This window comes from Drosophila mojavensis, unplaced genomic scaffold, assembly GCF_018153725.1.
Source record: "Drosophila mojavensis isolate 15081-1352.22 unplaced genomic scaffold, ASM1815372v1 contig_19, whole genome shotgun sequence".
In the NCBI taxonomy this organism is placed as follows: Eukaryota; Metazoa; Arthropoda; class Insecta; order Diptera; family Drosophilidae; genus Drosophila; species Drosophila mojavensis.
The window spans coordinates 2,538,195-2,559,925 of NW_025318726.1; the positions used below are offsets into that span (position 1 = coordinate 2,538,195).

The window sequence follows — 21,731 nt, forward strand, 5'->3', positions numbered from 1 at the left end:
TCTACCGGTAGTCCAAAAATAACTTTTACGCCTCTTTAAGGCCGTGGCATATTAAAAATACCATGTAATTTTCACATTTTTCGAGCGTAGGCATTCAAATTTTAGAAGAAAAGTTATTAAGCAATTAAGTCCCCATAGTAAGCCACCACTGCAGCCAATGCATGTGGGAATAATTATTGAAATATCTGTTTCTCGAAAGGTTCAGCGTATCTCGTAGTCGGGCAGTCTCGACTACAGCTTTCTTATTTGTTTTTTTGTTTTTTTTTTTTGATGAACCTAAAAGCTTCATTGTACATCAACAATAACCAAATCCTTCCTTCAATGTTAATCTTGTCGAGGTTGATAGGGTGCATTGAATATGACAGGAAGATTAACAGAAGATTATAAATTCTTCGATGACCGTTTTCGGTTTACCAAATTCATTCAATATTCAAAATTAAAAACAAGTACATGCAGATAGTTACATAGCTATAGAAATTGAATTTCGTTAGATCGGATTTTCTTACAAATTACTATTCAAGATATTTATTCTATGTCATCCTTTAATCATTTGTTGATTGTGGTAATTGCTTAGTTTGGTTATTTTCTTTATTTTCATCTAAAACCCAAATTGGTTACATTATAAGAATTGTATAACGCATAGACAATGTATTTTACTGTTAGAAATATATACAATCATGGTCGAAATAATTAAAATACATTTTTGTTTATTTTTGTAATTTTTATTACATAGAATAATGTAATAAAGAATTGCATAAAAACCAGTTAGTGCGCTGGTCGGACGACTAATATATATATGTATATATACCCTGAACCAAGAGTCAAACTTCAGTTTCATTCCATTCTTGATCTATTGACTGATTTTGCCACTGCATAAATGTGACATCCATTTGTCAATATATACATACCAAAGAAAAATACTCTAGCATATGAAGCCCGTATTCTGATATTTCGCGGGGGATTGAGGGATGCATCTAAAATCCGATCAAAAACATCGCAATGCTTTCAAAATTTAAATAAAATTCAAATTCCCTTCGCATTTTTAGCTTACGAAATCAATTCACCTTCTAAATGCACTAAATATCAATGTACTCATTTGTATTACAATATCTTCAATGCAAAATCTTCTTTGTCCTTTTGAGAATTTATTTATCGATTTATTTTCGCAAAGCCAGCCCAGAGGATTTACATATTTTTGTAACCTAGCCGTACTTCTTTGAATCCAATAGCTGTCCACGCAATCTTTGATCTCAGAAAAATTTGTAATAAACCCCGTCTGTCCTCGTTGTAAGTTTAAAATAAAAGCAAGCGGCGTGCATTTGTTTATATATAGTTATATAAAGTATAGTTGAATATACTATACAGACTGGAATGCTTCAAACATATCATTGACGTGGGGTCCAGGGTATTTCCTTGTCGGGCATTGCCGACATTAGAGCACTAATATGTTGTTGTTTTTTATATTTCTGTTGTGGCTTTATTTCCAATTTTTCGTGTCGATCGATACAGTTTCTGTTGTGTCTGGTAATTGGCATTACTAATGTGGAGCGTATGCCTATAAGTTGACTTAGATTATCAGTTTACTTTATGCATAAGTACATAGATATTTGCTTACTGAATTAGCCAATAAAATATAACAATGAAAATATTTATAATTTTCTGTTTTAATTGTTTCAGTCAAACAAAGAGTTAAACGTAAATGCTCTTATCAATTGTAAAAATTTGACACATTGTCCTCTGTTTTAACAGATAAGGAACAAAAACATTGTATTAATGTAACTAACACATTTTCATTCATTGCTTAAAATATACAAATAGGAAATTTGCAATACACTGTCTTAAGGATATTTTGGCGGTTGAAATATTCTTAAAAATTTATTGTAAAATTTTGTGATACAAAAAGTCTACGATTATAAATGTGTTATTTTTTGTTTGTTTATTAAAATGACATGATTATTTAGAGCATCACAGGGCTTTCTTATAAGCCCCGTGGCAGTTCTATAGTCATACGGAACTATCGCGTTTTATCATTAATGGAGTTTGGACGGTAACTTCATCGTCGGATTGGCTTTGTTCAATTGAGTTAATTACGTTGGCTGGTGCTCCAACAGGGACTCTGCCCGCTTGAGCCTGGGTCATGTGGTGTAACGCAATAGTTCGGCAACGAGATTGAGCAATTGCTTTGGACGTTGAAATCATAGAACTATTAGATACAGATGATGATGAGCCAGCATATTCCTCCGCCGCTTCTCGGGTAAGATGCAGATTAGACTTCTCCGATGTGGTCGGTAATTGATGAAATGTTGAGTTTAGAGCGACATGGCTTGTTGTGGCAACATTGGTCTTATATCTAGCCCAATCATTACGATACGACTGACGGGGAAGCGTACATTGAGCAATGGCATTGGAATAAACATGTGGAGTTACATTCTGAAAATTATTTAAAATGTAATCGTTATTAAGCACAAACCACTTATTAACAATATATTTAATCTGTTTAAGTAGTCAATTCTTAATGGAAGCATAAAAACGGAAATTGTGCGAATATATCAGAGTATTCGAGTCGGATGAAAAACCAGTACAACGCCTAATCATGCATTACATAAGTATAAATGTGATTAAAATGTACTGTCTTAGACATCGTACAGCGTAATCTTTCAGTCCTTATATTACTAGAGAGTACAGTACTCTTCTGCTCCTAAGAATTGAACCCCTTGCCCGTACTTTAATTCTTAAGGACATTCTAACATCAGCCATGACCGTGAAGATAGCAGTGTTCCCCTAGGGTCCCAGAATACTCTAAATTGCAGCCTGGGAAAGACTGAGACATCCTTTCTGCTTATACCTCCTTAAGAAAATACTTACCACTGGTAAAGTTCTGATCGGTTGCTTCGCCGGATTCGGCCTGTCACTTCGCAAGGTGCAAAAACCAATGTTATGAGCTGCACAGAAAACCCCATCTGAGGTATTCACACTTTGTTCCAATGGAGCATTAACTAAGAGATTCCTCCGAGGGTTGCAGCTAGTCGTGTCAATTGTCGATATGAGCTGTCGCTTTCTGGCACATTCTCTCTACATTTAAAATAATTAGAAGCATGGTTTATTAATTGTAATTAGACAGATACTCGATAAATAAATAATTTCAAGTCCATTAACAAATTTTGTTCTTGATCTGCGGATTGTTATATTTCTATTTGTATTGTATTTTATTTCCAAAACATTTCTAGCCTAAAATATTACAATGGCGGTAAAACTTGTATAGTGCATTAGTGAAAATTGTTCACACTATTGAAAAGCACGCTTTGCAGCATTTATTTTCTTCAATTTGCAAAGCCTCTCAAATACGTACATATATATAGCTATAGTCTCGACAATTTCGCTTGACCGTACTATTTGTTAGTTTATATTCCAAATAATAATTCCGAGATTGAAATAGGGAAATAACTTACATAAAAATTATACATTTATATTTATTATGTAACTCACTTGTTCATCATAATCAATCATTTCGGGCACTACATCTGGATTCCTGTCATCACTCTCGTCCATGTCTTTGCCAACGCTTTGAATGCTCGGCCCGGGCGACACATCTCTAGACTCACTGCCATTAGATACCGTCTTTTGTCGCCGTCTCGTACTAGCGGCGCATGGAATTCGCAGTGCAAGTACAATGGCAAAAATTGCAATGAAAACTGCTAGAGTCAATCCAATAGTCAGCGATATCATTGGCGAGAACAATAATTCAGCATGGGGCTTGTTCGCTGAAATAAAGAAATTGGCTATATGTTATTAATATATAATCAAGAATAGATTCCATCATGCATTTGGGGCTTAATAGTATCACTAGTAAGACAATGTAATCAGAAAAGTGTCAACTGGCTATTGGATTAAAATGCTGAAAAAGTACCCATAGCATTACAATAGCAGTATGCAATGAAAAGTGGTCGACGATATTCTTGAATTATTCAGAATCCTATTTACAAATTAAATTAAAGGTATCCTCTGTTAAATTAGAGTACCACAGAGTAGTTGACTGTATTTTAAATAATATGTAAGGCAATGAAAAAATGTTCACTTTGATGTGTCATATTTTAACTTACTTTGTTCAAATGTTAGCTGCTTTTCTGGCATTCTTAGCATAGCAGCGTTAATTATAGTTGGATCAGATCGCCCTTTTGAGTTAAATGCATAGATTGATAAAACGTATACATTCCCCGGAGCAAGGCCAGAAACTGTAAACCTTGGCACAGATGATGTGATATTTGCTTTTAATTCCTGAAGAAAATATAAGAATATTGATCATTAATATTATTTATATTATTTTATTAAAGATAATTCCATTTAGGAGAATTGCATACTCACCTTTGTGTTTGCGTCCTGGAGCTCCAATATAAATAGTTGAGACAGGCCCCCATTAAAACCATCACTACAAGTTGCAGTGAGGGACGTCATAGAAATATTCAATAATGTGCAATTGTGCACCTGATCTGGTCGACCTACAAACAGTGCAATATTTCGAATATTTTAAATACTATCATTCTAATTTCATACTAGTGCTTTACCTGCAGCAATAATGTGATAAATGCAGGGCACTCGTTGTCTGCCAATCTTATTGGTGGCTACGCATAGCAGAGTCCCATAGTCCAGTTCGGTAACTGGAGTGTATGTTAGAACAGATGTTGTACCTAACACAGAACACTCGGGATTATTGAAGGAAATATAATATATTGAAGATTATAGATAGATCGAAACTCACCTAGACGATATATGTGATTAGTCGCAACATCAATACTCTCTGCGGAATTGTTGAAAGTCCAACTGAAGTCAACTTCACGAGGATTCGCATCGACGACGCACTTTATTTGAGCTTCTTCATGCTTTGCAACACCATAAATTCTCGACTGGTTTTGAGCACATGTTGGAGCATCTAATTGGAAAAGAAAATGCTTTCAAATAAATGAATTATATATAATCCTTATAAGTAATAACAAGCAGCTCCTTAAAATAGATCTACCAATATATACCTTATATATATTAATCTTTTAATAGCTTACATAAGATATTCAGCATGAAGGGCTCACTGATGCCTTCACCTTCTGCATTAAAGCCGACACAAGTATAATTGCCAGCGGTATCCCTAGTAACGCCTTGAAGAACTAAAGAGTGGTTACTGATGATAACTCCTTGAGAAATATTGTGCAATAATGGTTCATTCTGAAAACAGAAATACAATTTGATAAGTAAAGTTTTATTTCGCCCAAGTAGCATGCACCAGAGTCAAGCCTGTGGCCTACTTGCTTGAGCTTGGGCTGATAAATAATTTTAATCACTGAGAGAGATCTCTTAAATATATAAAACTGTACTTACATTATGCCTCCATTCAATCCTGAACACCTGAGGATGGGCAACCACGAAACAGTCAAAGTACACATCTGTTCCCTCACGTAAAGAATTAGCATCTAGCGATGTTCCCAACCTGACGTAAGCCTCAGGAATATCTGTAATGAAAAGTAAATATTACATATAACAGTATTAATCTTACAAACAGTCACCATGACCAGACATAACCACATCCACTGATGTAACTCAATTCTTATAATCAGTCGTGGTAATCAATGTTTTATTTTCTAACCGGCGAAATTATAGTTACATGAAATAATTAGGGTTACGTAATTAACGAGCTTTCGTATAGACCTCAGCTACCAATATTTTTAGGTGTATTATTTTTAGCTTAATTACTACTCGTATATCTTATTTGGGTTGTGGAAGATAAACTTCGAATCTGGAAAAGTGCACCTTCCATCCATATTAAACTTTGTGGCAACAACATTTTCACATTATATCATAGAAAAAATTCCTTCTTACAAATACAAATAATTTGACTTACATTGAATATCCAATTTCCATCCATCCTCAAGCGGCTCAGAATTGATAGCATGATTGTATGCCTTACACGATAGAAATTTCCCTGCATCGTTTTTGCTTAAATTTATTGAGAGTGTACTGGTGGTTTGATTTCCATCACTTGAGGTCTGTAATTAAGAAAAATGCAACAAACGAAAAGAGTTGATACTTTCGCCGAACTCGTTTTGAGGTGAATCAAGTAAGAAGGCTCTAGTCGAAACTGCTCGACTAGGAGATACACTGAACCCTCCAAGCTGATATTTCATTTATCATTCTGCACTTCTTTCATGCACACATATGTACATACACATGCATCCGAAAACACGCATAAGCCCGCGCTCTGCTAACTGCGCAATAAGCGCTTGGGCTGCGCTGCAGAGTAGGCAATATTATGAGAATTTATTTGTTCAATAATTTCTCTTATGAGGGACTATTTTCATGAAACTTTCAGAACGTAATCATAATGTTTAAAATATATATCCCAAAGCACAAGTCTCTAGTACTTGAGATACGTTTCTTGCAAATTGGCGAAGGCGGAGTGGTATCCAAAATCTGTAGATTACAAAATCATTACAAAATCTTTGTAACCATTAATACACCATATATACACAATGAATCTGAAGTCTCCAGGTCTAATACTTAGTATTACTCTAAAAAAAAAAAACGAAATAAATGTATCGATTATTGTCGATACAAAATATCGTGTGAGTTATCGAAAAAATATGATAAACTCGTACTGCCTCGTACTATCCCTTATATCTTCTGAGATCGACAGGGCTATATCGACTCAGCTCGTTACAAAAACACTCTTGTATGTATTTCTCGAAAGAGAGTCATAAAATGAGAGATATAAAATGATTATTAATCATAAATTCCACTTTTTCAAATACATTTGTTCGTTTTATGTCAGTTTAAATAGATGAATAATTTTGTGTGGTATAAAGAATAAAGTAGTATATAAAGTATAAGTCACTTACGGTTTCGGTTGTCTTTTCCAATCTCACACCATTTTGCCACCATGTTATGACAGCTGGGGGCCTAGATCCGGCACTTTGGCATAGAAGATCATATCTGCGTCCAGCTGACAAAGGTTGATAAGCCCCAAGTAATCGAATATTCAATGGAGCAACTGTAAGTAAATGAAAATTTGAAAATATAAGCTTACCAAAAGATATATGTGACTCTATTTTGAATTGAAGATAACGCATTTCTGCAAATTTCATGCTTCGGTCCTTAATATTATATATCAATTTTTAATTTTAATTTTTAAATTTAAGTACTGTAGTTGAACTATGAATAATTGTCAATGAAATAATATTACTTACAATTCATGTCAATTTGAACAACAGCTTCGACAACAGAAGCTCTGGGATGATTTACTGCTTTGCAAACGAGTTTAGAATTGAGATCGCTTCTTCCAAGTGGTCCAAGAACAATTTCATTTTGAAGAACTTTTCCGCCCGGCAAAATTGTAGTGGTGCTCGGTATTTCAACTCCATCCCTATACCACGTAATTGTTGGTGTTGGGTAGCCTAGGTGAATTAAGTTGCGCGAGCAGATTGTGCATTTAATAGGTATACAAATCCGAAGTAAAAATAAAAACGTTTTACTAGATGTTACACGGCTTCTATTTGAGGTGTAAATTAAAGCTAAAGTTATTAAATCAAACGTATAAATTCATAAGATATATGTATATTATGTATAGTTTTTATACAAACAGAAACTTTGAGTTATTCACGTTCAATGAAATCTATTTTTCAGAGATATTTTGCTTTTGGAATATGTCTCAGTTACAAAATAATGCTTCTAGATAACTGCCATGTGATCGCGCCACTTACCTCCAATCACTTGGCACTTTAATGCAACGACGTCGCCTTCACTGTACGGGCCAACAACTGTTGAGCGCTCCACATTAGCTCCATCTCGGATGACAACTTGTTTAGGTGGAGCTGGAATTGAAATTTAAGAATATTTATTGGACATTGATCCTAAAGTCGGTAGATTATCATTGTACTATCATCGATTGTTATCGATAAATGTTATATGATGAAAAAATTGAGACCAAAAATATGATAAAGTCCTGCGTAGTTTAGCAGTAATTCGCGCTCCCTATTGTTGTTTGTTTGTAGATATCTAGATTTCTATCATTTATCTGATGATCCCAAAAATGCTTTCCATTGTAACGGGCTTAAACAACTTACTTATGACATTCAACATTATGCGGGTATTATAAGTTTGAGCTCTTAGGAAATCGACTCGGCATCTATAGATTCCAGAGTCATTGGCATTCACTTTTTCAATTGAAAGTTTTCCAGGCTCGTTTTCAAATGCGAAAAATGCTCTCTCTCCGAACACCGTCTCATCGGACCATCTCTTTGGGGCTTTAGACATTCCGCCACGCATATCCACACTACATGAACAAAATAATCGAAAGTTAAATACATAATTAATATAAATATGCTTTAAATATATTTTATAATTAAATAATAAATCCAAATAAATTTCAAACAGAAATATAAATTTAAGCACCTTATAATAAATCATAACGAGCTAATAAACTTTTTGCGATGCACTTATTTACCTGTATATTGGTGTACCTTTGTCATCTCGGTACCACAGAACTAAGACAGCTTCATCCCCTTCGTTAGTTGACACATTACAAGGGAGATAAACATTTTCGCCAATTAACGACTCTATCGTCTGAATGAAAGCTGAAAGAGATATGTAGAGGTAAAAAAAATAAACAATGAATATATAAATGATATGTGCTATGAATTTGGCCTTTAAGGCACATTCGAATTGTGCTATAAAATAATTTTGAATATGCAAGAAAGCTCTAGTCGAGACTGCTCAAATAAGAGCCTGCAATGAATAATGAATACGCGCATAAGCACGAGCTCTGCCAACTGCGACAGCACTTGGGCTGTAGTATGTGTTACATTGTAAGATCATCTATTCCACTATCAAAATATCAGAACGTGATAATAACATTCAAACTTGTGTATTTGCCAAAGCATAAATTTTTAATACTTGTAATTTGTAATTTTTGTATTTGTATTCGAATTTGGGGTTTAGAGGACTCGCTACCTAAAATCTAGTAATTAGAATATTTTGTATTCATTGCATTAATTTACACTAAAATTTCAAGCTTTAACAGCATTCAAATGAGGCTTTAAAATCAAAACCATTAATCAATCAAGTAAATATTCTTATCACAGTTCAGTTGTACGAAATAGGATGTGGGCTCGGGGCATTTTATAGATATGTATGTATATGTAAATATGCCTATAAGGTTTCGTAATGCTGCTTCGAAATATTATAGGCATCTTTTCAACTCATTCATTTGTTAAAACTTTCACAGATTGGCCGTGAGAATTGCTGTTTTACGAAACGCTTGACCTTCTCTCAAAGGTCAAATAAACTCACGTTTGTTAAATTTTAGCCTTAAGTTGATCCAAATTATATATTAAACAAATATGTTCCCGAATTTTCGCTTGTGCTTTGAATTAGGTTTATAAGTTTAGCAGCGTTTCTCATTTAATTTGCATTAAATATAAATAATATATTTAAATCACAGTATAACAAATAAATTACAAGAGGCAAATCAACCTCAGTTAATCTAAGGATGACACTAAGAAAGGTGAGCCTTCCACACTTTAGCCAAATGACAAATTTAAAATAAATGAATGCACTAATTTTTATCAATAGTATTTATTACATTAATTAAAAAATACACACTTACCGTCTTTCATTCCAAGAATTGATTTTATAAAACAGAAGATAAATAGAAACTGGAACGACTTTTTCATGTTTTTGTTGCAGTTCATTTAATCACTTGAATATTATTCAATTATTTGCCACATTCACTAATTAATCCGTTAAGAAGAAAGATTAGTTTAGATAATTGGTCGCTGAATAATGTATAAATGAATAAATATGTTTATTGAATGATGAAAAGGGTACGTTGTTAGTCCTGGGGAGAGAGAGAACATGAACTCGATCCAATTCCAAACTGTGTTTGATAAAAACTATTTCATAAGTTGGTTTTCTTATAAGATCCACGCTTTTATAGGGAAATACGGACGCGAGAAAGAAAACTAAATAGACAGAGAGTGCTCGATCGACTCGGCTATTTTTATTGCGCAGCAGTAAACCCCGTACAGTGGGGCTGCATGACAAAAATCACACAAATGGTAATAAGCGATTTTCCATCTTTTTTTTTTGTAATATAACAGTAAATCGTCAAAAATGTATTCTTATTAATTCTGCAATGGAACATGAGCAAAAGCTCCACTGTGCCCCGCCTTCTGGATTACTTGGGACGCAATTCGATTACTAAAGGAAGCCCCATCAAATTTAATACCCTTACAGATGTATTCAAACGCTAGACAAATATTAATAACTCTGAAAAATTTCCAAGAAAAAAACTTATTGTATAAAACCAGACTTGCCCAAATTATATATACATATGTATAAGCTTCTATACAATAGTAAATATATTAGAGAATTGAAGTTACGAATATGAGTAAAGAGTATAAGCAACTAAACATATTAACTTCTTGAGAATGTGGATAACTAGGAACAAACTTTGAGCAAACACAGCTGCAGGATATACATGTGTGTATGTATATCCAAGTATAAAGTTGTCGGCTTCATTACTGGAGGATCTTATAAAGCAAATGAAGAAACTTTGTCTGTCGAGTCCAATAGTTTTATATAGATATATTTATATCTATATATACATATACACACATGTATACATATATGATAAAAGTATATATAATAAATGCTGCTGACTGTCAAGATAGCAATTCGGACAGTCTGCTTTAGTTTCATTGTTGATTTATAGTAATGATTACTGTTATAATGCATGACCTGCCCTGACCTTACTTAATAAAAGTTCAAAAGTAGAAAGGTCGCTAAAGACAGTGTATGTATGTATATGTACATATATATAAATGAGTATATTTGTGCATACATACATACACCATATTCTATTCATATTCATCTGCACAAGTATAGATATTCACATACATGTATGTCTATTTGTGTATAGATATGGGTATGTGTATAGGAATGTGTATAGGTATGTGCATAGGTATGTCTATATGTACTGCATGTATGTAGCTATTACTTGGCATTTTAGATGTATGCATATGTATATATGTATGTAAGAAAACTTTTATTTGATTGATAACGCCTACATGTATTACTGCCGGGGGATTTTATGTCAGTTATATTAGTTTTTAGTAATGATTATACCGGTAAATACGCACACATAAATTTGGCACAGCATCTCGAAATATTCATTCGAAACTATGATTTGAGATCTTAATGATAATATGTATAATTTTAGTTATTTATCTAGATGGAAAACACTTTGATTATATGCGAGCACGACGTTACTTTCGAGATTGTATTAATACTTAAGGTGATTTTTACTAGTCTATCATATTTTTTCTAGGTCTCATTTCAGAATTGCAACTTTGTATTTGAGCACAAGATATCACGTTAATTGAGCATTTGGCCAGCTGGTTTAGCTGTAAAAGAACATAGTTCTCGATTGCAACGTCTTTATTATATTATATTCCTTTTTCACTCTCAAAATTGTGCAAATAACTTTCCGAGCACTACTTCAGTCGAACTTTGTGAAAATCCTGCTATACTGACGCATGCGCTTTTCCGGTCATTCGGATGGAAACATGAGAAAGGAAACTGAGCAAGGCGTATACATACAAATGCGCGAACTGTGCTGAGTGTACACCTCTTTCATTTCAGATTTCAGCTCTTCAATTCCAGATTTCAGTTTTTCTAAATAAATATTAAATATGATTTGCACTCATTATTAATATTTTTGTTTTCTCCATTTTCTCTGAAAAGAGAAGTTTTTCAGATTTTAAGTGACAAATTAATATAAAAATTTAATATATATAATTTTTGAAAAATTAATATAAAAATTTAATATATATAATTTTTAATTAATGTAAATTATGGCCCATTTATAACTATACTAGTTGTCCCGGCGAACTTCGTACCGCCTAACAGTCTCTATATATATAAAACAAAGTAGAGTTTGTTACAAAACTTATAATTCGAGATCTGCTGCACCAATTTTCATGGTTTTTGATTTGTTGGATTTGTCTCTGCCCCGAATTGGAAACAGGCATTGTATTTTTGAGTGCTCGCTAGAAAAGTAGGGAACGCAATGGCTCTGGTGGCGGGACCCCTAATGGCAATGTCACTTTACCACTAAGGCAGCACAAACCGGGCGTTTCACCAGCAAATTTCAATGCGCCACAATGCTGGCAAACAACGTCCATTGGACCAATGCAAGCTAAACGATTCAAGCTATAGTCAATGGTGCAATCATATCGAAACGCTGCTCGATTCAAATCAATCCTTGAACCATTTCTTATTGCCGTTTCACGGCCTCTCTTTGAGAAGCACGAATTAAGGCCCTTCTTTGCTGGGTACTAACGCGGCGCCTTTCTCGGGCGATTTCTCGCTCTTCGTCAGATAATTGACTCGCGATATTCCGTTGCCTAATTGCATTATGGGTCCGCCGGGAAAGATTAGATCTTCTAGGACGCGGTATTTTTATTAATAGTAATACTGCCCTCGCACAAAACCATATAAAACAAGTAAGAAGGCTCCAGTCGAGACTGCTCGACTAGGAGATACCCTGAACCCTCTAAGCTGATATTCTAATCATTCTGCACTCCTTTTATGCACACATGCATACACATGCATTCACACGCACGCATAAGCCTGCGCTCTGCTAACTGCGCAGTAAGCAGCGACTGCGCTTGGGCTGCGCTGCAGTGTGGGCAATATAATGAGAATTTATTTGTTGAATAATTTCTTTTGTAGACATACGATCCTATTGAAACTTTTAGAGTGTAATCATATGGTGAATATGTGTGTACATTCCAAAGCACAAGTCTCTAGTACTTTGAATGCGTTTTTTACAAATTGGGGGCGAAGGGGGCGTGGTATCCAAAATCTGTAAACTACAAAATCTTTGTATCCATTAACTTTATATACAACGCAAATTTGAAGACTCAAGGTCTAAAAGTGTTCAAATTAGGCTGAAAAAACAAAATCAATTTTTCGATTATTCTCGATAAAAAAGTTATCGGACGATTTATCGAAAAAATAAAGCAAACTCGTACTGCGTATGGTACACACGAGTATGCATGCCAAATTTCAGCTCTCTAGCTCTTATAACTTCTGAGATCGACGCACTCATACGGACGGACGGACGGACGGACGGACAGACGGACAGGGCTATATCGACTCAGCTCGTCGCGCTGATCAAGAATATATATACTTTGTGGGGTCTGCCACGCCTCCTTCTGCCCGTTACATACTTTTTCACAAAACCATTATACCCTGATTTCCCATTTTCAATGGGTTTTAATGGATGTAAAGATTTTGTAGTTTACAGATTTTGGATACCACGCCCCCTTCGCCCCCAATTTGTAAAAAACGCATTTCAAGTACTAGAGATTTGTGCTTTAGAATGTACACACGTATTCACCATATAATTACGCTCTGAAAGTTTCATTAAGATCGTATGTCTACAAAAGAAATTATTCAACAAATAAATTCTCATAATATGCCCACACTGCAGCGCAGCCCAAGCGCAGTCGCTGCTTACTGCGCAGTTAGCAGAGCGCGTTGTTATACGTGCGTGTGGATGCATATGTATGTATGTGTGCATACAAGTGCAGAATGATTAGAATATCAGCTTAGAGGGTTCAGGGTATCTCCTAGTCGAGCAGTCTCGACTAGAGCCTTCTTACTTGTTTTTTTTTTTTTTTTAATTTCGAATTTTGAATTTTTTATTTATTTTTGATTAGTCAGGTTTTAATCTTTTGATTTTTTTTTTAATTTTTGCAGATTTTTTATTTGAAATATTTATAAAGTTTAAAAGTCCAAAAATATAAAAAGCCAAAAATACACTTTTTAATAATGAACTTATTTTTTTTTTAATTTCGAATTTTGAATTTTTTATTTATTTTTTGATTAGTCAGGTTTTAATCTTTTGATTTTTTTTTAATTTTTGCAGATTTTTGATTTGAAATATTTATAAAGTTTAAAAGTCCAAAAATATAAAAAGCCAAAAATACACTTTTTAATAATTAACTTATTTTTTTTTTAATTTCGAATTTTGAATTTTTTATTTATTTTTTGAACAGTCAGGTTTTAATCTTTTGATTTTTTTGAATTTTTGCAAATTTTTGATTTGAAATACTTTTCTTTTTGATTTGGAAAAAAAATTTTTTTTTGTTTATTTATTTATTTATTTTTTTTAATAGTCTTTTTTTTTTTTTTTTTTTTTTTTTTTTTTTTTTTTTTTTTTTTTTTTTTTTTTTTTTTTTTTTTTTTTTTTTTTTTTTTTGTTGAATAGTCTTTTTTTTTTTTTTTGTTGAATAGTCAGGTCTGCTCGAGGCTGTGCCGTAGACTGACTGACTACATTTGTTTATTTACTTCTATACAGGACCGAAACTGTCACTGTTGTCAAGGCTACTGAGTATAAATGGAAATTTGAATCTTTAGGGAAAAAACCGCGTTTTTCAAGTATTCGTCAAATTTTTTCAGTATTTTAAAGATCTACTGATCCGCCTCGTGGCGGAGACAAATCCAACAAATCAAAAACCATGAAAATTGGTCCAGCAGATCTCGAGTTATAAGTGCTAAGACACTTTTACACAACTCTCTTTTATATATATAGATAATAACATTTTACAAAATTACTATTACTATTACTAGTTAAAAACAACCAACTTCATAATAATAGAGCTCTAATAAAATATTCACAATACTAGTACTAGTACTAGAACTATTCTGTTACTTCTGAGGAAATTTGTGCCAGAGATTTGAAATTTGGATATTATACTGGCGATATCTTCTAATGTTATTTAAGCTAGAAAGTTAAATTATTTCCAGAATCGATTACATCTGGCCGAAAATTCTACAGTTCCGTTGCTGTTGTTTACGTAGGCGCGGTTCCCCACGAGATCGTGGAAAATACACCACATTTATACACCACTGTATAACACTGACGTAATCCTTCGATTCGTATTTAAAAAAAAAAAAAAAAAAAAAAACATATATATATATATATACATATATCAAAGAAGACAAATTTGTCTGTCGTGCGTACAGTGTTCTTGAATGCATGCGAATTAATCACATCAATTCCATTTCGAAAAGTAAAATCACACAAGTGAATACTATGAAAGGATGATTGATATAATCAAAATTAGTACAATGGCAAAAGAATGGGAAGAAGTAAAGGTAAAGAGAACCATAAGTAAATTAAAAGAAAGGAGCAACAGTGCCAGAAAGAGTAAAGAGAGGAAACAAAATCGCTTCAGATATTAGCGCATTATTTTCGGATCAGCATAATTGTATTATTCCATTTCAATATCAATTGTCCAATCTTTTTCGGAATTATTCAATTCCGATTTAAGGCTCTTATTAGTTGGCCATTCCAAAGTAAAAAATTGAAAATGACGAACCGCATTCTATAGGGTATAGAGATTTATTACACTTTTATTCAATTTTGAGCTTACAAGTTTAATTAATTAAAGTTATACTGTATCGAATCTTTACTGTACATGACATCAAATATATGTCTTACACAGAACTAAAACAAGAGGAATACAATGAAAGAACATAGTAAATTTAAGTATCAAAATGAATTTGTAAAAGTAAAAACCATATTTATAAAATATATACTAGGTTCAATTCGCAGTTTCACATGCATCAACCCAATCATTATATACGTCGATAGGTTCTGACAAAAAGTTAATTCCAGTTTGAAAGTCCTCTAGACAAACACGACATGTTATTTTAGCGGTATTCCGGCCCTTGTCCCTGTAAAGGTGCATTAGGTGCATTAATACAAAGAACAAATTTCAAAATATAAGTACAAATTACATTTTTACTTCGCATGACTTTTCGTGATTACAAAATGGACAATTAAACTGTTGATCCAGTGGTTCGATGTTCTTGCGTTTAGGCGGTGGTTTTCTCTTAGATTTTCTTCTTCCCATATTTAGTTAGGGTATTCTATTTTTATTTAATTGATAACGCTACAATTAATTTATCGTGTATTAAGAAAGAATTAATGAAAAACTTGCATTGTTGCCAGCGAAATAGAGATGTGAGATACATCAAAACAACCGGCAATAAATGCTGAAACGATATATCGATAGTTACTTATCGATATTTCCTTAATATTAACCCTTTTGTACCGCATCAATTATTTGAATGCAGTTATTATTAAGCAGTCCTAAGACTGCTGAATATTACCACTTTGGTCAGTGATATGACTATTCGGTAGACAAATATAGCACTTTATATCTCAGAGCACGTTTTGGGGAAAACCTTTTTTACATATTAAAAAAATTAAATCGTAATCAGCTCAAGAAAGTCCTATAAACCCTTTGTTAGTATTGAATTATTTAACATGAATGTAATCTTAAAAACATTGGAGGTCGCAATAATCATTATCTTATTAAATGAAGAATACCATTTAACGAAAAGAACTTACGATTTTACACATATATATGTATTTTACAAATAAAATGTATACAAAAATTGCTTAGAATATTTTGCATGCTTTATAAAATATATATATTTGCTTGCGTATTGCAATCGCAGTTCATATAACTCTACAGCTCGAATATAAACGAATAAAGCATTTTCTGCTAATATTACGAAAGTAATGAGATCAACATCACTCAATATTTCATAGAGCTCTTTGCTGTAATGAAATGTGCCCGTTGGAAAAATGATACAATAATTAATGTATACACAATTTTTAATATGTATTTCAATTTGGGCTGGAACATAAGTGTATTTAACGCTTCCTATGCATATGCTCGCGATTCTTGCGCTTCCAGGCAGCACGACGTGATCCGCCAATGGTTTGTGAGTATCTGTAGCCCTTGCCGATGCCGCGAGAGCTCTTGCCAGCTGAAGTCAGACCACGGAGCTCACGATGCTTGTGCACGTGCTTGCAGATCCAGTTGACCTTGGGGTCACGGCAAATGGCGTTGTGATGGATGTCCACCAAAATGACCTCGAAGTATTTGTATGATGCGTCCTGAGCCACCCAGTAAGAATTCAAAACGCGCAGACCACCAAGTCTCCTACCAACACGTTCCTAGAAAACAAATAAATGCAAGTTTGTTAAGATACTGTTCCAAATTATAGACTTTTTTCAATTGAGTTGTAGTCAGACATCTAAGGAAGTTCGAAAATCATTATTTATCACGAAGCAAGTGATTATCATCATGAAAAATCCATTTTTCCATAATATGCGAATATATACTTACTTCAGCAATAGACTGGAGTCCACGGTAAGGCTTCAGTTGGTTGACACCATGGCTTTTGGGCTTGCCATAGGTGCAGCCCTTGGGCACTGGGCGCTTGCGGCCACCACGGCGCACACGAATTCTATAAATGACGAATCCTTGCTTTGCACGGTATCCCAGACGACGTGCCTTGTCGGGACGGGTTGGTCTCGGCGAGCGGTGCAATTTCGTCAATTGACGATACTGCCACACGCGGATGCGAAGCAGGTAACGCATAACATCACTCTGCTTCTTCCTATACAACTCTTGCATATACCGGTAGGCACCCATGTCCAAAGATTGATAGACCTAGCAACAAATGGAATTTGTTATTAGTATACATAATAACGTGTCACATCATTGGTCTATTAAAATGAATGTTGTTTGGTTGTTCCGTGAACCTTAAACAAACAAAAGACTACTTTAATTAATCGGAATATGTCAAATATTCTCTGTTTAAATCTACAGATTTTTCAGCTATCCATAATCTTCCTTTGCGCAATACGGCATAAAGAGTGGTGCATGGAAATATCATCATATTGAAATCGATCGTAAATCTAATCTTTAACCAATAGCTGCATTTACCTGTTAAACAGAAAAATAATAATATTAATAATAAGTCGAATGATGGGTTTAAAAACCCGAGTTTTATTTAGCACATTAGAGATTGACACCCACCTTTAAAGCCGACCAAAATCCAAAAGACGGAAGTCTGACAAATTGACAGTAAGACTCTCTGACAGAGTTGCTTTGAAAATGGGAATCGACATTCACATGCACTAATAAAAGCAATGACTGTTATGAAACAGTGGAATCGAACAGCATTTGACAGAAATATGTGAAACCTGTATATACCCAATCATTCATATGGTTTGTGAATTAATAAGCTTTAAATCAATTTTTAATTTAATCAATAATCAATTTAATAAATTTAATATAGACAATGTTGGGAAATGTATCGGTATATCCTATTCTTTTTTATGGAATAACAAAACTGAGATTGTCGACTCAACTCAACTGCACCGTTCCGTTCCATATCTGGATTCATTTGAACTAAAAAATGACAATTTGTTGCGGAAGGCGCAATATATGTAATCGAATATTTAAAATTTTAATAATCTAATAATAATAATAATAATAATAATATGAAATTTTAATAATGAATCATGAAGAGCGCCAATGCTGAAATCTTTAAGTTCAAATAAATAAAATAACCGTAATCGTATTTTGTAAAAGCACAAGCTAATTTAATAAACGTGAGCATTGTTTCAATGCCGTTTCTTCACATTTCTAAGGCTGATTTGCCCTGCGAAACAAGAGTATTATGTCGGCTACTAGTCAAAATTATCCGTACCTATAAAACCGATTTTTATTTAAGCAGTGTCTACCAATATTACTTGACAATATCTAACGAATTGGGGACAAGCAATGCTTCATTGGCTCCACTCTTATCATTGCCCAACGTTTGCAATTAGTATTAAGTGGACGGCTCGAAGAGTATTTCAGTTCTTTGGTTTCTTATCAATTATTTGTAAACACACCCGTTTTTAATGAATTTGATGCATTTGGCTATTACACAACCTGAAAATATAATAGACAATTTTTAGATAAATATAAGACCGATATTTGAGGTTTTTTTCCTGACATATTTATTGAAGACTAATATGCAAATCCTTTATTTTAAATTATATTATAAGTCTTGCAAAATTTTAATTCTACATAAATAATAAAAGTGCTTGCAACCACTCGCCAAGCCACTTTAATTCGGACCACGCGCACGCTGATTTTGAGATGTTAATTACAATTCATCATGGCCATTTTCTTCTGAATCGGACTTCGCGTCGGCATTTTCCTCATCATCGTCGTCATCGTCCTCATCCTGATTGTCTGCGTTCTTTTTCGACTCCTCTTCATCCTTCTTCCTCTGGACTTCATCCTGCAGCTCCTTCATTTTCTTCTCGCCAGCTTGCGTGTCCTTAACGCCAGCTGCTGTCTTGGCTGCCAGTTCGATGTCATCAGTGATGAGGACATTGTCGAATATCGTGCCAGACTTAACTTGCCACAAATCGAAGCCCAATGTGCAGATCTCATTGCGCAGATAGAGATTATCGTCTGGACTATATTCAGGATTGTCGATTTCTGGATGCTCCCATGCGCCCTTATAGTTGGGATTGTCCAATTGCTTAGGCTGCCATTCGCCCTTGTATTCAGGATTGTCTACCATTGGTGGCTCCCATTCGCCATCCATTTCATCGTCCCAATCCTCAGGCTTGGTGGCATCGGGATCTGGAATGTGCTGTGGCTTGTCCCAATCTTCAGGCTTCTTATCGTCTGGGTCAGGAATGGTTGCCTGTTGAGCAAATACACATATTAATTTTTATTTTAATATAAACGAATCTTAAATATTCTATTCATTTGAATATATTCATTTAAATATATTATATGAAAGAACTTTCCGCTAATTACATTTATACAACTTGCGAATAATACTTTCAACTCAATTTATTTTCCCATTTTACGACGTGAACCAATTGAGAAATGTTTTGATTTTGCACTTTGACTATATATAGTACAGATATATATGTATGTATATCTATATGTTCAGTCTATGTTCATGTGGGTCTCTATATATGAACACATGGGTCTTAGATACTTAAATGACTCAGAGTTCAGAATTATCTAGTAAACAATTCAATTTTTTTAATTACTGATAACACGTCACTTCAAAAAAAAAAAAAAACGGCCAATAATCAATATTAACAAATTTGATAGCATTGACTACATATTTGTGGTGCTCAAACTAATAATAATTATGTTTTTATCAAATCTTACCCTATCGTCCCAGTTATCTGGTTTGCTTGCGTTGGGATCCTTAATCTTTTTGGGCGCCAAGAAGTCCCAGTCATCTTCAAGGTTTCCAGACTCCACCTTCTCATTGTCGATCAGCACCTCATAGGTGTTGTCGGGTTTAATAATTAGAGTATAGAAATGGGTATAGACGTCATCCTTGCATCTGATATCCTTGTTGATCAAATGATTTTTGCCCTTATAGCTGAGAATGACATGTACTTTCTTGGTACCGGGCCCACAGATATCGGGTCCGAACATAATCTCGTAGGGCGACTCGCCATGCATATCAGTCTGGTCCAGGGAGCAGTCGAACAGCTTCACATAGCCGCCTCCACAATCGATATTCTGCTCATGCTTGACAGAGAACTGAATTACTAATGGTTTATCTTTATTTGAGAAGGCGTCGAACTTTCTGGATAACGCATAGAATCGAGCGTCCTGTGATGTTTGGATGCCTGAAGGAAATGTGAATTGTATTCATTAATAAATTGTTGTTTTTAATATGTTTGCATACACATACTCTCACACGCACACACACACAAATATATAAATACATACATACATACATACACATGTATTTAAGACATATATGTATGTACATATGTACACATGCATGTATGCATGAAAACAGGTATAAACCGTTTACTTACCTTTATCTGCTTCAGCATCGTTGAAGAATGAGCCTGCTGAGTGAATAAATTTGCCGAACTCTTTGCCAGGATGTTTACTGTAGACCCATTCGTCTTTCCAATTTTCTGCAGAATATACAGATATTGACAAAACTCACGTTAACCACAATTATTTCATTATACATTATTATACACGTTTACCATTTTCGAATTTTTCCTCGAAAAATACTTCGCAATTTACAAATCCTATTGTAAATAATGCAACAATTGCCTTAAAGTACATGATGAACGCGTGTGACTTCACCAAACTCCCGAAACAAACTTATTCTACTGACTGAAGCAATCTGTATATTTGCTCACAAACGCCGGCCCGGCTCTGTGGAGCAAATGGAAAACGTATGAGAGAGACAAATACAGTTTATTCTTAAAATCGCTGGAACGTTTTTATTGGATACATGTGGACCAATCACATTTCTCTACGTATCAAAAGTGTTGTAAAATATCACAAATTTATTCGATAATCAGCCTAATTTATCGACGTAAAATTCATATGCCTAGTATGGTGTTAGTTTTTATTTATACATACACGATGAACAGGTAGTGTATTTTTATGATATTTATGTGAAATTGCCATGATAAATGAAAATATAGTTATTAAAGATATCAAAATTGTCATCTAATGTAATATAGAATATCTAAATACATAAATATGTATCTTCAGTATTCCTTTGTTCTCTTATAAGTGCGCCACGTGCCTCATTTAGGGTTGCCCCCTTTAATGGATTTGGCATCGTGAAGATGCATTGATGCATTGATTTAATACAATGGTTTAGTGTCCGGATCGGAATTTGCTCTGCCAGATACTTGGAAATTATATTATTATTAAAAGAAATCGATAATATGCAAGTATTTAAGCCAATCGATCACATGCTTTTACTACTAACTGAAATATGATAGTCTGTGAAGGTATGGAATATCA

The 21,731-nt window shown here is 34.0% G+C and overlaps 4 protein-coding genes, 1 long non-coding RNA gene and 1 other non-coding gene across 8 annotated transcripts; 1 reads left to right on the forward strand and 5 right to left on the reverse strand.

Moving 5' to 3' along the window:
* Positions 1–628: 628 nt before the first annotated feature.
* On the reverse strand, positions 629–11,575 carry LOC6572301 (hemicentin-2). 3 transcript variants are annotated; one of them, XM_001998404.4, is made up of 17 exons: positions 11,181–11,575; positions 9,647–9,770; positions 8,486–8,615; positions 8,106–8,314; positions 7,743–7,853; positions 7,230–7,436; positions 6,882–7,033; positions 5,888–6,032; positions 5,368–5,498; positions 5,055–5,214; positions 4,757–4,927; positions 4,563–4,685; positions 4,363–4,496; positions 4,101–4,275; positions 3,487–3,761; positions 2,866–3,072; positions 629–2,430 (listed from the first exon to the last, which is right to left on the reverse strand). In XM_001998404.4, exons 2-17 carry the CDS (start codon positions 9,729–9,731, stop codon positions 2,005–2,007), a joined length of 2,841 nt encoding a protein of 946 aa, XP_001998440.2. In that variant the 5' UTR covers positions 9,732–9,770; positions 11,181–11,575; the 3' UTR covers positions 629–2,004. The 3 variants fall into 3 exon arrangements, with proteins under 3 accessions (XP_001998440.2, XP_043863583.1, XP_032589430.1); XM_044007648.1 differs by having other exon boundaries at positions 9,647–9,815; XM_032733539.2 differs by lacking the exon at positions 11,181–11,575 and having other exon boundaries at positions 9,647–9,847.
* Positions 11,576–15,440: 3,865 nt separating this feature from the next.
* LOC6572300 (transcription elongation factor 1 homolog) lies at positions 15,441–16,085 on the reverse strand. The gene is made up of 2 exons (XM_001998403.4): positions 15,853–16,085; positions 15,441–15,789 (listed from the first exon to the last, which is right to left on the reverse strand). Exons 1-2 carry the CDS (start codon positions 15,966–15,968, stop codon positions 15,657–15,659), a joined length of 249 nt encoding a protein of 82 aa, XP_001998439.1. The 5' UTR covers positions 15,969–16,085; the 3' UTR covers positions 15,441–15,656.
* Positions 16,086–16,720: 635 nt separating this feature from the next.
* LOC6572299 (60S ribosomal protein L15) lies at positions 16,721–18,036 on the reverse strand. The gene is made up of 3 exons (XM_001998402.3): positions 17,952–18,036; positions 17,256–17,582; positions 16,721–17,083 (listed from the first exon to the last, which is right to left on the reverse strand). The coding sequence occupies exons 2-3, from the start codon at positions 17,562–17,564 to the stop codon at positions 16,778–16,780; spliced, it is 615 nt and encodes a 204-aa protein (XP_001998438.1). The 5' UTR covers positions 17,565–17,582; positions 17,952–18,036; the 3' UTR covers positions 16,721–16,777.
* LOC6572298 lies at positions 17,741–17,819 on the reverse strand. Its single transcript, XR_047440.2, has one exon. It is a non-coding gene; the product is annotated as a small nucleolar RNA Me18S-Gm1358 (small nucleolar RNA).
* Positions 18,037–18,058: 22 nt separating the features above from the next.
* Positions 18,059–18,560, forward strand: LOC122756862. Its single transcript, XR_006356720.1, has 2 exons — positions 18,059–18,143; positions 18,214–18,560. It is a non-coding gene; the product is annotated as an uncharacterized LOC122756862 (long non-coding RNA).
* Positions 18,561–18,898: 338 nt separating this feature from the next.
* LOC6572297 (calreticulin) lies at positions 18,899–21,140 on the reverse strand. Its single transcript, XM_001998401.4, has 4 exons — positions 20,954–21,140; positions 20,774–20,878; positions 20,106–20,578; positions 18,899–19,623 (listed from the first exon to the last, which is right to left on the reverse strand). The coding sequence occupies exons 1-4, from the start codon at positions 21,033–21,035 to the stop codon at positions 19,072–19,074; spliced, it is 1,212 nt and encodes a 403-aa protein (XP_001998437.4). The 5' UTR covers positions 21,036–21,140; the 3' UTR covers positions 18,899–19,071.
* Positions 21,141–21,731: the final 591 nt, after the last annotated feature.